Below are 15,332 nucleotides of genomic sequence, written 5' to 3'. Positions count from 1 at the left end.
ACGTGTCCCATTCAGTTTTGCTTTTGTGTTTTCCATTTCACTTTACCTCCAGGCCACTTTTTCTCAAAATGTGTCCCCTAGGTCAAAACTAAATGGTGCTCTTTCATCAGATGCACTTGGGAAATCCTGGGTATAGGACATGAACTAGGTTTCCTCATTGTGGGACTTCTCAGAGCCTTTAAAATGGCAGTTACATGCTAGATGGTGTCTGCTCTCTATAGGCTCACTCCACAGGTTGGGGAAAAGGGGTGGTTACTGGTGTGTGAGCTCTATAGTGCCCAAGGTAACAGGGGACATCACTGGCACTGTTCTTTCCCATCACCACTGCTTCTTCACACTTGTCACCTCTGGGCAGTGGTCTCCTCACTCTGCTGACTGTATAGAGTAGCCTGGCTTTGTGTCTGGGTCCAAGGTCAGAGTAAGCCCCTGCCCACTCCTGTCAAGAGATTTAGTGAGATCTGTCAACTTTTACATTCTTTGAGGTTGCCTGTTGGTTGCTTTTGGGATTTGTGCCCTCAGATAGACGTGGGTGACGTGTGGTGTGGTGGGTGGTAGTGGAGGAAAAAGCCAACTTAGGATCGGGGTCTCCACCCCTGGGCCCCACCTTTTGTGTGCTATGTGGCCTCAGTGAGCTGCTGGAGGTCCAGCTTTTTTTGGTCATAAAAAAAAAAAAAAAAAAGAGAAAGAGGTAAAACTGCTCTTCCCTCAGGCCAGGCGGCAGGGCAGGGAAGGTGCTATGAGATTGAGTTGGGTTAAGATAGAGAGTGAGTGGGCAGTAAGCCCACAGCAGATCCCTCTGGAGTCTGCTGACCCATGTGGGAGTTGGGCTGGGGGCTGGGGGAGCTGGCTTCAGTTGTGAAGGGGTGTCCAGGACTTGCCAGGTGGGAGGCTTGATGATCATCTGACAGTCATCCCGGGAGGTGTTCTGCATTGGGGGTGAGCCTATGTTGGGTGGGAATTACGGCCCCATAGTCACCTCTGGAAGGGGTCCATGTTACTTGGGCCAGGGTCAGGACCTTCAGAGTGGCCCTTGGGGGCAGTGTGCTACCCCAACTGATTCCTAGGGGTCCCTCTGACAGGTGCTCAGTGGGTCTGTGTCAGGTCCTGGGGCTTTGCTCATCTTCTAGGACTTTCCAGAGTAGCTGAACTCAGGCTCCTCCTTAGCATGGGCCACAGTGTCGTCCTGCCTGCCCCAGGGCACAGCCCCCTTACACAGGGTGGCAGCAGGGACCCCCCCACCCCCACCCCCTGCCCAGCCCAGCTCCTTGTTTAATGAAAATACTATTTAAGGGTTTTTTTCTAAACTTCTTTGTACTCTAAGACATCTGAAGCTTCATTTTCTTGTATCTTTTACAACTGATTTCTTCTTTCCTGCTCCACTCCCCCCAGACCTGCCCTCATAGTTTCCTGTCCGCCTGCTTCCCTGACCTTTGAAATATGGTCCCTGCTCTGGAAGCTTTCCTGGGCCTCAGGGTTAAGTACCCTGTGTGTGTGTGCGCGGGTGCGTGTTAAGGCTAGGGAAACTAGCAGCTGGGGAACTGTAGAAACGGGGTGACCAAGCTGGAGGAAGATGGCTGGCTCTGAGCTGTGCCATAAGCCCAGGCTGGTGAGCCTGTGAATGGGGGAGCAGGTGGGGAGGCAACTGGAGTCTAGCAGGTGCAAGGTGAACCTGAGGACTGGGCACCAACCCACGTGACTGGGCTGGGACAGGGCAGGTGGGATGAGAGGTGGTGACCTTGCCTCTGCAGCCAGTGATGTGCATAGACCTCAGAGAGCAGCTTGATGAATGTCCACAGCCATGCGTCTTAGTCCAGGTCAAGAGTATAACTTCCGGAAGATTCCTCGAGCTGCTTTCTAGCTTTCCCCTGCCCGCCCTGTCCCAGGAGGCACCACTCAAGTTTTGTCTTCTGAACTCCCCACTCTTGTGGTCGTAATAAAAGCTATTTCTTTTTATCCCAAGCAGCCTTGGTTTGGGAGTAGATAAGCATCCTTTGTAATGGGTTATAGTCTTAATGCCAACTGTGGCTATATCTGCTCTGGATTTGAAGCAAAGTACAATATTTATTTATTAATATAGTGCAGATGTCAGCATACCTGATTGATGGATAGGTCATTATCAGGATAGCACCTTGAACAGAGAGGGAGAAGGAGGGCCCTCTGCCCGAAGCCCCATGTGCCAGAGCCAGCCTTGGAGGGGAGTTGGGCAGTCTCACGGAGGACTTGGCTTTCACCTGGGCCAGGTGTGGGACGAGGGAGGGCTCAGGGGGTAGGAATGGTGGAGGCATGGTGGTAGAGAGCGGAGTCTCCTTGGTCTGCTCTGGTGGGAGCTGGAGCCTGCGAGGAACCTGGGCGGCTGAGGCCAGGTTGGGGGTGCGAGAGGAGTTTGGGCACATCCCTGGCTGAGTGGGTCTGAGGTGGATAGATGGGTGGGGGAGGCTTTGGGGGCTCTGACAGGGCAGGCCAGGTGGGAGCTGGGAGAGCCGAGTCTTCTGGGGCTTTGGGAGAGGTTATGGAGAGTTCCACTCCAGCTCAGCCCACTCAGGCCAACACGTTTGTTTGTTGAGATTTCCATAAAAGGCAGAACATCTGTTTAGTTAAAGGAAACCCAACATTTATGATTGTTGTAAATGTCAAGTGTCCCCTTTAGAATGTTTAGGAACCGCAGAATGTGTCACTGAGGGGAGCCTGTCTTCATTGGGCAGAAGCCCCAGAGGGAAGGTGAAGCTCCGTTGCTGGGATGGTGGCCGCACGTGGCCTCTGCACCCCAGTGACAGGGTGCTCCCCTGAGCTGGGCGCCGGGCGGAGGCGTAGGGTGGGAGGTTCCCAGCTCCGAGGAACTGCCCATGTAAAAGGGATTTTGGGCATTTAACATGACGTTAATCAAGAAGTTGCCTTGAGAAGTTGCAGTGGGGTTTTGCTGAGCTCGGTGCTCCTATGGTGGAGCTGCAGACATTTTCCAGCCATTCGAACATCCCCGCAGTCTGTGCTCCGCGATCCAGCGTGTGCTTCTCGGACTCGGAAGTGAGGGACTGAACTTCTCTGTGCACACACCTGGGGAGCCTCATTCACTTGCATTTTTGGGGACCACGCAGATTTTTCCTTGATCCCCGTCATTTTAGCCAGATCAGCGCCTTTCCTGTGTTTCCTCTTATAGGGGAAATAGAACTTTCCTGCCCAGTGGTGGGGAGAGGCTCCCACCCCAGCCCAAGTGCCTCTGAGGTATGCTTTATTATAACATTCGAGGGAATTCTGCAGTTTCTCTCTGTTCAAGTCATGCTACTTTTTTTGTTTTTTATTTAATGAATTAATTTATTTTAAAAGATTTTATTTATTTGAGAGAGGGAGGGAGAGAGGGCGAGCACAAGCAGGGGGGGAAGCAGAGGGAGAGGGAGAAGCAGGCTCCCGGATGAGCAGGGAGCCCAATGCGGGACCCGATCCTGGGATCCCGGGATCATGACCTGAGCCGAAGGCAGATGCTTCACTGACTGAGCCACCCAGGTGCCCCCCCTTTTTTGTTTTTTTTTAATTAAAAAAATTTTTTTTAAATATTTAAATTCAGTTTGCCAACATACAGTATAACATCCAGTGCTCAACTCATCAAGTGCCCGCCTTAGTTTTTTTGTTTTTGTAAATGATGGTTTGAGCTTTATCTAAAGTACCTGGGATTGTATCTAAGTAGTATGTACAAGACGGTTTGGGAAAAGAATACAGTTTTGTAGAAGGACCTAAACAATATTTAAATAAATGTTTATGGATAGGAAGACACAGTCCTGGAGGTGTTACTTCCCCTACACGAACCACTGTGTCTATCCTTTCCCAGGGCATAGGTGCTAGCCCCTGGCATGTGAGGAAGCGGGGTGGTGGTGGGGTACGGTGTGGAGGTGCTGGTGGTGATGTGGCCTGGGTGCCCGGTGTCCGGGAAGCAAGCAGGGGTGCTGTGAGCAGTGGCGGGCGGCAGAGGCTGGGGAGTGGTTGGGAAGTTGGTTATATTGAGCAAATAAGTCAGTCAATGGACAGCCCCAAACACCAGTTTTCCACTTTGGAGAAGATACTAACACACGCAGAAAGGGAACTGATTAGGGATGCCTGGGTGGCTCGGTGGTTGAGCGTCTGTCTTCGGCTCAGGGCATGATCCCGGGGTCCTGGAATTGGGTCCCACATTGGGCTCCCCGCTCATCGGGGAGCCTGCTTCTCTCTCTGCCTATGTCTCTGCCTCTCTCTCTGTGTCTCTCATGAATAAATAAATTAAAGCTTTAAAAAAAAAATCGCCAAAAAAAAAAAAAAAAGAATGATTAGAAAGCACCCTGAAGAAATGTGTAAAATCGCAAGGAGTGCCACACACTCAAATGGATTTTTCCTGCATGTGCACGCACATGCAGAGGGTGATATAGAAATACAATTTTAGGTGTCTCTGTGTGTAAAAGTGCATGGATTCACGACTGTTGGTTCTCCTTATTTATAGCAGTGTGTCCTGTAAAGTCTCTACAGACACTGACTTAGTGAAGACCGGGAAATGCAAGGCTGGCTTTCTGTGGGCCTCTCGTCCTGACATCTTCATCTACCGATCAGTATGTAGTCTTACTTCCCACATGAGTTTGTCGAAGACTCCTTGTTTAGGATGGATGGCATGAATGCATGGCCAGCAGTGCTGGGAGTCATGCCCTCAGGAAGCTCCTGCAGCCCATATTGTGTCTGTAAGGCTGGCCTTGGCCTTCTTGCATGCGGGCATGCCACACAGCATTTGAGCACCGTGCCTAGGGACCGTTTGTAATGGTGACCCCGCCAAAAAGCCCAGAAATATGAACAACGTGGCACTCACTAGGGCACAAAACAGGATGCTAGTTTAGTTTGAGAGCAGAAACAAGGAGGCAGAGCATCGCCTCGTCCTGCCTCAGTGGGACATGCACATCAGACGACAGTTCTTTCCCTCTGTGTGTGCACAGAGGGTCTGGTGATCACAGGAGCTTTGCCAATGACTTGAGGGTTGTAAAGAAAATTTAGTATAGGCCAACTAAGAGATGGGATATTTGGATAACGAGGGTGGCCTGTGCTCGTGTTTTCTAGCTGCACCTCCTGACAACCCCGGGGATGGTGATTTCCAAGTAGCAGTGAGCAGACCCCATGCCCAGGTCTGGGCTTCCAAAGCTCACTGTCCCTGGAGAGGAACCAGAGCTCCTCAGAGGAAAGGCCAGAGCCAGGGCTGAGGTAGGGAAAGGGGCCCCTGTGCCTGGAGCATATTATTGGGGCAGAAAGTAAAGAAATCCTCAGGGGGCAGTGGAGGTGTGCCAGTAGGAGTCAGCGTGAAGGGAATCTCACTGTCCAAATGTAGGGAAGTATAAACATCATAGTAAATGGGAATATTGGACCTTAATCCATTTAATGAGCTAGGAAGGGGTGGCTAGGTGGCTCTGTTGGTTAGCCATCTGCCTTTGGCTCAGGTCATAATCCTGGGGTCTTGGGATCGAGTCCTGCATTGGGCTTTCTGCTTTAGCAGGGAGCCTGCTTCTCCTTCTCCCCCTACCCCCCACCTGGTGCTCGTATTCTCTCTCTCAAATAAATAAATAAAAATCTTTAAAAAAAAAAAAGCTAAGAATAGATGAGTCTACACGGGCTTAAATAAATAAGTAGCACATTGCAGACATGCTTTAATGACTGCCCAACATTTAAAGATAAAATCCTGAATGCAGGCTCTACCTGCAGTTCTAAGTCATTCTTTTCAGTAGCTTGTACGATTCTGTGATGTTACTACCCATGCGCTTTTATTTATACCATTAAGTTGTGTTAAAATATGCATCATATAAAATTTGCCATTGTAACCACGTAAAAGCGTCCAGCCCAGTGGCATGGGGTACATTCACCCTGTTGTGAAGCATCCGCTCCACCCACCTCCCACAGTAATGTATACACTCCTGAAGCTATGAGACAGCAGCGCGATAAGCATCCTGGTGTATCTTTCTGTCCTGCCGGCTTTGCTGTGACATTTTTGCCTTTCATACTGTGAACACTTTAAGATCCCATATAAAACATCCCAGCAGAGACTCTGGAACTCAGGAAGCTGGTTGTGAAATGTGGAGAAGGCTCAGGACAGCCAGGACATCCTGAGGAGGAAACGAGGGGCTGGCGCTGCCAGGTGTTGGGGTGTGTGCTGCTGGTTCAGGGCTGGACAGGTAGACAGGGGCAGAGGGACCCAGGCATACCTGGGGATATGGCATGAGTAGGGGAGCTCCTGGGGATGGGGTGTGCAGGAGGGTAGCATCAATACCCATTTGAGAAACTGCTAGAAGGCATCCAGAGCTGTTAGGAGTTGGATAAGTTGCTTGTAAGCAATTGTGAGTAAAATTATTTCAAGTGCATAGATATATCTTGGTATTGAGCCTGGGCACACTCGGTATTCACAAAGCCTTATTCATCCTTCCAGGCTCTGGTCTCCCTTCCTCCAGGAAGCCTGCCAGGTCCAGCCAACAGTTCATTTTCCTTCAGGCTCTAGATATCTCCTGTCTGTGGCACTCACCTGCCATTTCTTCTTGTTTAGTTAAACTGTGTGTGTGCAGTGTGTGTCCTGCCCGACTAAATCCTTGAATGTGTCCCACCCATGTAGTCTTCCTTTCCTAGAGGGCTGGTGTGGGATGGAGGGTCACTCCTGGCTGGTAAATCCACAGCTTGTGTCCCGGGCTAGCCAGCCCAGTGAGCAATGTAACGCTTGGTGAGTATCAATAAGGCGTGCACTAAAAATGTTGCTTATTTGGTCGAATAGCAGAGGATTGGGTTACCTTGAGTTGCGTTGTGTTTAGAGTAACCATGTGAACAGTATAAAATACAGGCTATTGGAATGGAAGCCCAGACATCTGCTATGAATTCTATATATAAATACTGGATATGCTTACATGGGGTAGAGTGGGATGGCTGGCGCTGGATTTTCAGACTTGGAAATTGGTCATGGGTCCTGAAACCCAGGGGAGGAGGGAGAAGGAGCCAGCGGCCTGTGTCCGACGCTGTTTGGCTGAGGGTGCTGGGAACGTCAGACCACTTGCAACCAGGTGGGAGGACCTGCCCCCAGGCCCCTAACAGGGAGGGGTGGGGAACCCACAGGACTCTTTGGGGGGTGTCCTGAGGGTTATGGCAAGAAGGGACCATGCAAATCCAGGGCCACGGAAAGGGTAACCTATGCCTGGTTAAACCAACTGGGAGACCAGGACAGAGGAAACATCACAGGGGGATTTGGTCCACTCCGGGCCCGGTGGTGCCCTTTTAAGGGTAGATCTCATTTCCTGCCTCTAAAATTTTGTCCCAAATTTCACAGTGAGAGCCCAGTGTCCCCCCACCCCCACCCCCAAGTGTGAGTCCGTGCACATTCCTTTGGAGCCGAGCTGGCCCAGTACTGGATGGAGGATACTGCCCCACCCCGGCTGCTGTCTGGGTCAAGCCTGTGTATGAATCGTCCTGGCTCCCAGTCTAGTCCACAGTCTTTGAACTAGACGGACAGTAATCCCCCCCATTTCAGGCCAGACGCGGCCGTCCGAGAGGGTCGGGCCTGAACCGTCGCCCCCAGTGGGCTCCAGCGCTCACACTCGGAGCGCCGACCTGGTTGGCAGGCCCCTCTGATCCATGGTCCTGAAAAACTTATTGGCACAGATAAGTTTGTAGCCACATAAATGGAATTCAGGGTGAAGACATGAAGAGTAAATTTACTCAGAGACCCAACGAGGTCATCTTTCCCGGTCTCCTGTTCAATCTTCGTCCCCACTGAGCCTGTTGGTGAAACCGCAGTGCAGGGGATCCCTGGGTGGCTCAGCGGTTTGGTGCCTGCCTTGAGCCCAGGGTGCGAAGGGTGCGATCCTGGAGTCCTGGGATCGAGTCCCACGTCGGGCTCCCGGTGCATGGAGCCTGCTTCTCCCTCCTCCTGTGTCTCTGCCTCTTTTTCTCTCTCTCTGTGTCTATCATAAATAAAAATAAATAAATAAATCTTAAAAAAAAAAAAAAGAAACCGCAGTGCAAGTACAATTAGAGTTAGGTCATGTGGGTGTGGTTTTTTTTTTAATAATAAATGTATTTTTTATTGGTGTTCAATTTACCAACATACAGAATAACACCCAGTGCTCATCCTGTCAAGTGCTCCCCTCAGTGCCTGTCACCCATTCACCCCCACCCCCCACCCTCCTCCCGTTCCATCACCCCTAGTTCGTTTCCCAGAGTTAGGAGTCTTTATGTTCTGTCTCCCTTTCTGATATTTCGTGTGGGTGTGTTTTGACTTAACACGATATCGTGCACATTCTCTGATGTCCCCGCAACCACTTTTTTATTACTTCTGTGGATGTGACTTTACGCTGGGAGAACAGTCTGGCTACCCCTGACTGTGGAGATATTTTGTTTATATTTTTATTGCAAATAAGGCTGCAGCAAATACTGTGATCAGATCTTTTTCCTTCCTCCAGTATTCCTTCGGATGCATTCCTGCAAGGGTGAGCCCTGGGGAGACATTTCCATGGCCCTTAATGCCAGGTGCTACAGTGTTTTCCAAAACTGTTTTCCTGGTGTCCGTGGCCATCAGGTGACAGTCTGTTTTTCATGGTGACCCATGTGGGTTCCGGAGCTTGGAGGTGGCTGGGCCCAGTGGCTTCCGCTCAGCCTGTCCACCCTACCTTCCTCTTCCCTGTTGCGTTGCACTCTTTCTTCCTGCGATTCCTTCTTGCTGCCCAGAGGCTCAGGCCTTTTTTTTTTTTCTTTTCTTTTCTTTCTTAATTTTTTATTTATTTATGATAGTCACAGAGAGAGAGAGGCAGAGACATAGGCAGAAAGAGAAGCAGGCTCCATGCACTGGGAGCCCGATGTAGGATTCGATCCCAGGTCTCCAGGATCGCGCCCTGGGCCAAAGGCAGGCACCAAACCGCTGCACCACCCAGGGATCCCCTAGAAGCTCAGGCCTTGAGTCAATAAATCATCCCTGGGAATAAAGGGAAAGGAGAGAAAATGAGTGAAAATATCAGTGAGGGTGACAAAACATGAGAGACACCTAACTCTGGGAAATGAACAAGTAGTGGAAGGGGAGGTGGGCGGGGGGGGGGGTTGGGTGACTGCGTGATGGGCACTGAGGGGGACACTTGGCGGGATGAGCACTGGGTATTATGCTGTATGTTGGCAAATTGAACTCCAATAAAAATTTTTTTTAATAAAATAAAATAAAAAAATCATCCCTGGGTGGAGTGACCAGAGAAGGTCAAGGTACATTTCTTAGAGCTGCAGTCCTCTCACCTGGGGGATATGCAGCTGAGACCTCTGACCCACAGAGGACTGTGGGATGCGAGGGTCTGGGGCATACAGGCGCGCTGCCTGGCAGGGAAGGAGGACCTACGACCCGTGTCTGCTCCTCCTCCATGCTTCACCCTAGGACCTTTGCACTGGCTGTTCCCTCTTTTGATGATGCCTTCTCTTCAGCCCTCCCTCACCCCTTCACGTCTCTGCCAGGTGTCACTCTCTCAGGGGATTGCCCTAACTGCCTTAGGTGAAATGAGAGCCCCCCCACTCCCAGACCCTGTACCCTGCTCTGTTTTTCCAAACCATAGCACTAATGTTTCAAGGTACTAACTTTGCCTGTCTATTGTATTTATTGCTTATGACGGTTTCCCTACCATCATAGAGGACATGAAGGGGGTTCTGTGTGTCTGGGGTGATGCTATAGGGTCCTCTGCCACCACTCTCCTGGCTGTCTCTGCTGTGGTCTCAGTGCAACACACTGCCCGTCTTGACTGCTGTCCTGAGAGCTTCCTTGCCTTTCTGCTCTGCTCTGTTCTCTTCCATCTGGCCCCACTCCCACCAGCATCCCCATGGCTGGCTGGCTCCTGTCCATTCTGTGCCCAGCGTCTCTCCACCAGTGGGAGAAGAGAGGTCCCAAGGAGGCCGGGTGGGAGGGCCATGTTGGCCGGGGTCACCCAGGCCCTGAGCAGGCCACGAGGAGGGTAGGTGCTGCCTGTGGCAGCTGGGGAAGCCGCCCTCACTCTGAGTTCCCAGGTACTTGGAGAGTGAGGTGGGTGCCCCTGTAGACCTGGAAGTGGAGTGTCCCATGCTTTCTAAACATCCTAGAAGCAGGAGCCGCTCCTCCTGGAAAGAGCCTGCCTGTTGGGGCCACGCCCATCCGGGTGGCGTGGAAGCTTGCCTGCCACCCACTCATCCACCCCTGGCTCCCCAGGGTGGTTCCCCTCCCTAAGAGTTTCACTTTGGGAAAAGCATAAGAAATTGAAAAACACTCCCCATCTGTGGCCTTTGAAGGGTGCACCTGAACTGCCCAGAGTGTAAACCGTGGTGAAAATGTGGTCTTTCCAGTTTGGGGAGAAAGTACAGAACAGAGCTAGAATTTTTTTTGTGCCTGGGGCAGCTTCCAGGAGCTCCTTTCCTCCCCATCTCCACAGCCCAGGCACCTCTTGCTGCAGGGTAGGGTGTTCTGGGTTTCTGGCTAACACTGGGTCTGGCAACTCACCCCCCCGCCCCCGTACCTCCTCCCCAGCGCTTCCCCTCCTGGCTGGAGAGCAGCCGATTGGAGGCCAGTCCTCTATGGAGCTGTCTTCCCGATGGTGCTCACACCCGGCGAGGCTCACCTGCGGCCCCTCACCTGTAGTCCCGGACTAACACTTGAATACCTGGCAACAGGGAGCTTGCTCCCTCCTGAGACAGAGGTTACTTTATAGAAAGAGAGGTCAGTAGCTCCCCTTACCTCCCCACTTGCCTAACAAGGGGTTATCGGGCTGGAGCTGGGTCCTCCCTGCCAGGGGGAGGTCATGGGACTTTGGTGACATCACTGAGTGTGCTCCTGTGGGTGTCTGTGTCGGATGAGAGGATCAGTTTATCAGAGAGAGCATTGTGACCCTCAGAAGGTTAAGAACCATAGTGTGGAATTTTGACTCCTCATGCCCCGGCAGGTCATGCCTTGGCTGGAGGAGTGGGGATGAGCCAGGGGACCGTGCTGCAGGGAACCTCAGGAGCCTGGGCACTGTAAACCTCTCAGGTGGGACGGGATTCCTGGTAATCCCTGCTCTGGGTGGCCGGGAACATCATGGCGATGATGAATGGGAATGTTGTCTAGGCATGCCACATCACCCTGGGTGTGCTGAGGGGTGTCTGCGTTTGGGTGGCTTTGTCCACTTGTGCCACTGTGTCCTTCAGATCCCACATGCGACCCTGCTCACAGTGAAGGCCCCCGTCCTCTGGCCTCATGGATTCTTCCTCTCAGAAGGTTCTGGACCCTCCTTCATCCTGGGTCTCATCTACCTTCTCCCACTGCCTTACACGGCTGGCCAGGACCCAGCTCTCACGTGGCACCTAACTGCCGGCCAAGCCGTGGGGGTGGGCATCCCTGCTTCACTACCCAGAGCCTCTGGCTGGGGGTGGGGGCCCACACCCTTCTGGACAGTCTTGCTTTCCCTCTCCACCTCTCACAGGGCAGAGGTAATGCACTTTCTTAAAGTTGGGGGATGCCGTAGGCTGGGTGGGGTGGGTGATGTGCACTTGCAGAGCAGCCCCTGTGCACGGGCCTGGGGCAGGGGCAGGAGCATTCTCAGCCAGGCAGTGGACCCTTGGCATATTGGGAAAGATTCCTATAAGAAGCCAGGAAAACAGGAAAAGTACCATTTTTGAATTTTTATTGAAGTGAATATACAACAGAAAAGCAATGCATTTTTACAAACTGAATACACCTGTGCAACCAGCATACCGTAAGCGACCCACAGTGCAGGGGCCTTCGGTACACTGTTGAACTGGGCTGCGCAGGCACCTCTCAAAGGCTTATCTTTCCCTTCCATGAAGTGGGCACAATGTCACCCACATCCCAAACCTGGGCACGGGGTTCCCAGGGGACTTACTGACGAGCCCGCACAGCTCTGCGTACTGTGCATGAGCTGCAGAGAGCTGTCAGCCTGTGATGATGAATGTTCTTTACTGTCTGCATCTGTTTGGGGCAGGGAGGGGTGAGATCCGAGGACAGAGTACTTTGCAAGAGGTCCCTCCTTGCAAGAGGTCGGGACGCCGGCTCAGATGTGTCTGCACCACCCCCACTTGATCTTTACAAGCGTCCCCTCCTGCCTCATGACGCAGTGATGCTGGTGATGGCGATGGTGATGGTGGCAGTGGTGGAGCCCGTGGGGTCCTCACCTTCAGCCGTCCTTGTGTCCTTGTGTCCTCTAGAGGTGCAGCCTAGGTTTGAGCCTGGCACTTGCTGTGGCAGCCTGACCTCAGCCCCAGCAGCACAGGGCGCTGTCGAAGGGTTTGAGCTGAGGGGGTGGCATTCCAGAGTGGCAGACTGAGGCCACAGTCCCAGGAAGAGGCCTGAGCTAGGACAGCAGGTTGGGGAATTGTAAGGGAATCCTGAGACTGTGGCCCAGCCGGGACTGTGCCCTCCCGTCCCCTTCTCTGGCATCAGGCTGATGTGACTTACCTCTCTGCAGCCCCCAGGGGTGCCATGTGGTGTGGGCATGGCAGGCAGAGTCACCTAGGCTTGGGGTGCTGCACGGGGTCCTCCATGATCCCAGGAATTAGGGGAGCTAATGTTTGCTGCTTTAGAGGAGCTTTTGAGATGGCCCGGCCTGGGCCTGCCTGGGCACCTTCCAGCCTGTGCCCAGGGGAGTGGGAGGACGGAGCAGAGGGCCTGGGGGTGCGCAGTGCCCACGGCCCCCTGTGCCAGGCTGTGCGGGCTCTGGCTCAGTGAGTGGTCCTCATGGTTCGCTTCCACCCCCTGCAGCCTCACCACTCCTGCTGTTTGCCAACCGCCGGGATGTGCGGCTGGTGGACGCTGGCGGAGTCAAGCTGGAGTCCACCATCGTGGTCAGCGGCCTGGAGGATGCGGCGGCCGTGGATTTCCAGTTCTCCAAGGGAGCCGTGTACTGGACGGATGTGAGCGAGGAGGCCATCAAACAGACCTACCTGAACCAGACGGGGGTTGCTGTGCAGAATGTGGTCATCTCTGGCTTGGTGTCACCTGATGGCCTGGCCTGTGACTGGGTTGGCAAGAAGCTGTACTGGACGGACTCAGAGACCAATCGCATCGAGGTGGCCAACCTCAATGGGACGTCCCGGAAGGTCCTCTTCTGGCAGGACCTTGACCAGCCACGGGCCATCGCCTTGGACCCCGCTCATGGGTAAACCCAGCTGCCTTCCTTCTTGGTGGGGGTGAGGGGGGGTCGGGGTTTCCTTCTTGAATTTGCTTGAGCCCGAGCAACTTTTTCAGAGAAAACCTGACAATCTTACGAGTTTACCTTTCAGAACTTGTTGAGAATCATTTTCCCTTGATATGAGGAACTTGTTAGGGGATTGTTTCTCTGAGCTCTCCGGAAGCCCTCTGCTCCCCTCTGGTCCCTGGTCTGGCTGAGCTCACAGTGACCCACGAAGGCTCAGGGCCCAGCCGTGAGTTCCAGGTGGGATTGTGTGAGTGGCAGTGAAGCTAAGAACATCCTTGGATTTGAAGGCCGGGAGGGAGAGATCGTGGGGAGGTGGCTGAGTGTCACTGCCCAGCTTGGCCAGGCTCATTCTAGATTTTTCTGAGTGGGAGCTTTTGCTCAGTGACCCCTCCACCCTCAGTCCCCTCTTCCCACAGCCTGGGAGTGACACAGTCTTACCTGGGCAGCAGGTGCCTACCTGCTATCAGCAGCTGACCCACTGATGTGTGTCCAGTTCTCTGCTGATTCCGTTGTCAGAGGTGGATGGCTCCCTGACATCTGGAACGGAAACACAATAAGACCCCCGGGTTCTGGTCCTGATGCCACCCACTTGCTCTGCCCTGTCAGCCTGCCCCAGGGTGGGTGGAATAGGGGCTGGGAAGTGCTGACCTGTCCTGCCGGGGCTGTCATTTGAGTAACTCAGGGAACAGGTTGGTTGAAGGGGTGCTGTGGTGGCCGAGTAAACCTCCTTAGGTCGGGGGTGCTCGGTTGACTTAGAAAATGTACCTCGCTGACTCTGCTGTCCACCACGTGTGAGGTATGGGATGGTCTGGGATTTATGGCCCTGGTGTCTGACTCACTGAAGTCAGGCCAGACAAGCCTGATGCCTCCACCACGAGAGGAGCAGCCCAGCCCAGCATCCTGAGGGGCCAAGCCTAACAGTGACTTCCCTTAGGCCCCTCTTGCCCAACTTCTGAGCAGGCTGAGCTGCTCAGGGCCAGGCTGCCCTTCCAAGATGTTCCCCATTTCAGACCTCTCCCATACTGCTGTGTGGCTCCAGGACTTGCAGGAGGTGGCAGCTGGCATGGGCTGAGTCTCCCTGGCTAAGAGGGAATATTGTCAGTGATGGGAGAGGCTGAGGGGTGCTGCCTGGAGGCCCTTATGATGCACCAGGGGGAGAAGACCATAAATGTTGTATGCTCAGGAGGGATGTATGCCACAGAGGAGAATAGTGCAGGGCCTGAGGACAAAGAAAATGAGGCAAGGGGCTTCCTGTTGTAGGTCAGGAGACTAGGAACATCTGTTGGTGACATTTGAGCAGAGACCTGAAGCAGATGAGAGTGAGAGCCACATGGCCATCCCAGGGATACATATTCCAGGCAGTGAGAGCAGCCAGTGCAAAGGCCCTGGGTAGGAGGAGGCCCGGCCTGTTGGAGGGGCTGTAGTGGAGTGAGGGGGAGAGGGAAGGACACAAAGTAGGGGAGGGGCAGGTCCTGTTTAGAGTGGAGGGGTTGCTCTTCCGACTCATGTAAAGGAGTCCCTCTGGCTGTTAGAGTGAGGATGGACTTTGAGGTGGGAAGGGCGCTCATTAGCAGCTATCAAGCTATCATTGTGATCTGATAGAAGGTGGAGGCTTGGATCAGGAAGCTAGTGGGCTATGGGTGAGCAGTGGCCAGATTTGGGATGTTTTGAAGGCAGAATCACATGGGTTTGCTGGTTCTTTGCATGCAGGTTAGAAAGATAAGAAGCAGGGGTGACTTGCTGTTCTGTGCCTCAGTGTCCCCATCTGTACAGGGTGTGACCATGTCATGTCATGCAGAAAACACCAAGAACAATTAGTGGCTTCAGTAAATATTAGTAGTTGTTACACTAAAAATGCCCCTGCCTCACCACCCCAGATACAGTCTCCTTGTCTGTGCACAGAGTTCTCTCTTTTCTTCCTTATGACCTCTCACCATCTTGGTTGGGAGGTACTTGGTGCCTGGTTGGGAGGTGCTCAGCACTTGGTGGGGAAGTGCTCAGTACTTGGTGGAGAGGTGCTTGGTAGGGAGGTACTTGGTGGAGAGTTGCTTGGTGGGGAGATGCTTAGTGCTTGGTGGGGAGGTGCTTGGTGCTTGGAAGGGAGGTACTTAATGGGGAGATGCCTGGCACTTGGTAGAGAGGTGCTTGGTGCTTGGTTGGGTCTTCTCCATG

General features: G+C 53.1%; 1 protein-coding gene across 3 annotated transcripts in view; it reads left to right on the top strand.

Annotated features, from left to right (window-relative positions):
- LRP5 (LDL receptor related protein 5) overlaps positions 1–15,332 on the top strand; it is a 107,018-nt gene that overhangs the window by 17,454 nt on the left and 74,232 nt on the right. For all 3 annotated transcript variants that reach the window (XR_007403697.1, XM_025445771.3, XM_025445770.3), the window contains exon 2: positions 12,725–13,121. Coding sequence is in view for 2 of the 3 variants with exons in the window: in XM_025445771.3 (XP_025301556.1) it covers positions 12,725–13,121 (397 nt within the window). In the remaining variant the exon portion in view is untranslated. The remainder of the gene's footprint in view (positions 1–12,724; positions 13,122–15,332) is intronic.

Source organism: Canis lupus, chromosome 18, assembly GCF_003254725.2.
Source record: "Canis lupus dingo isolate Sandy chromosome 18, ASM325472v2, whole genome shotgun sequence".
Classification (NCBI taxonomy): domain Eukaryota; kingdom Metazoa; phylum Chordata; class Mammalia; order Carnivora; family Canidae; genus Canis; species Canis lupus.
This window is presented reverse-complemented; position numbering and strand designations above follow the sequence as displayed.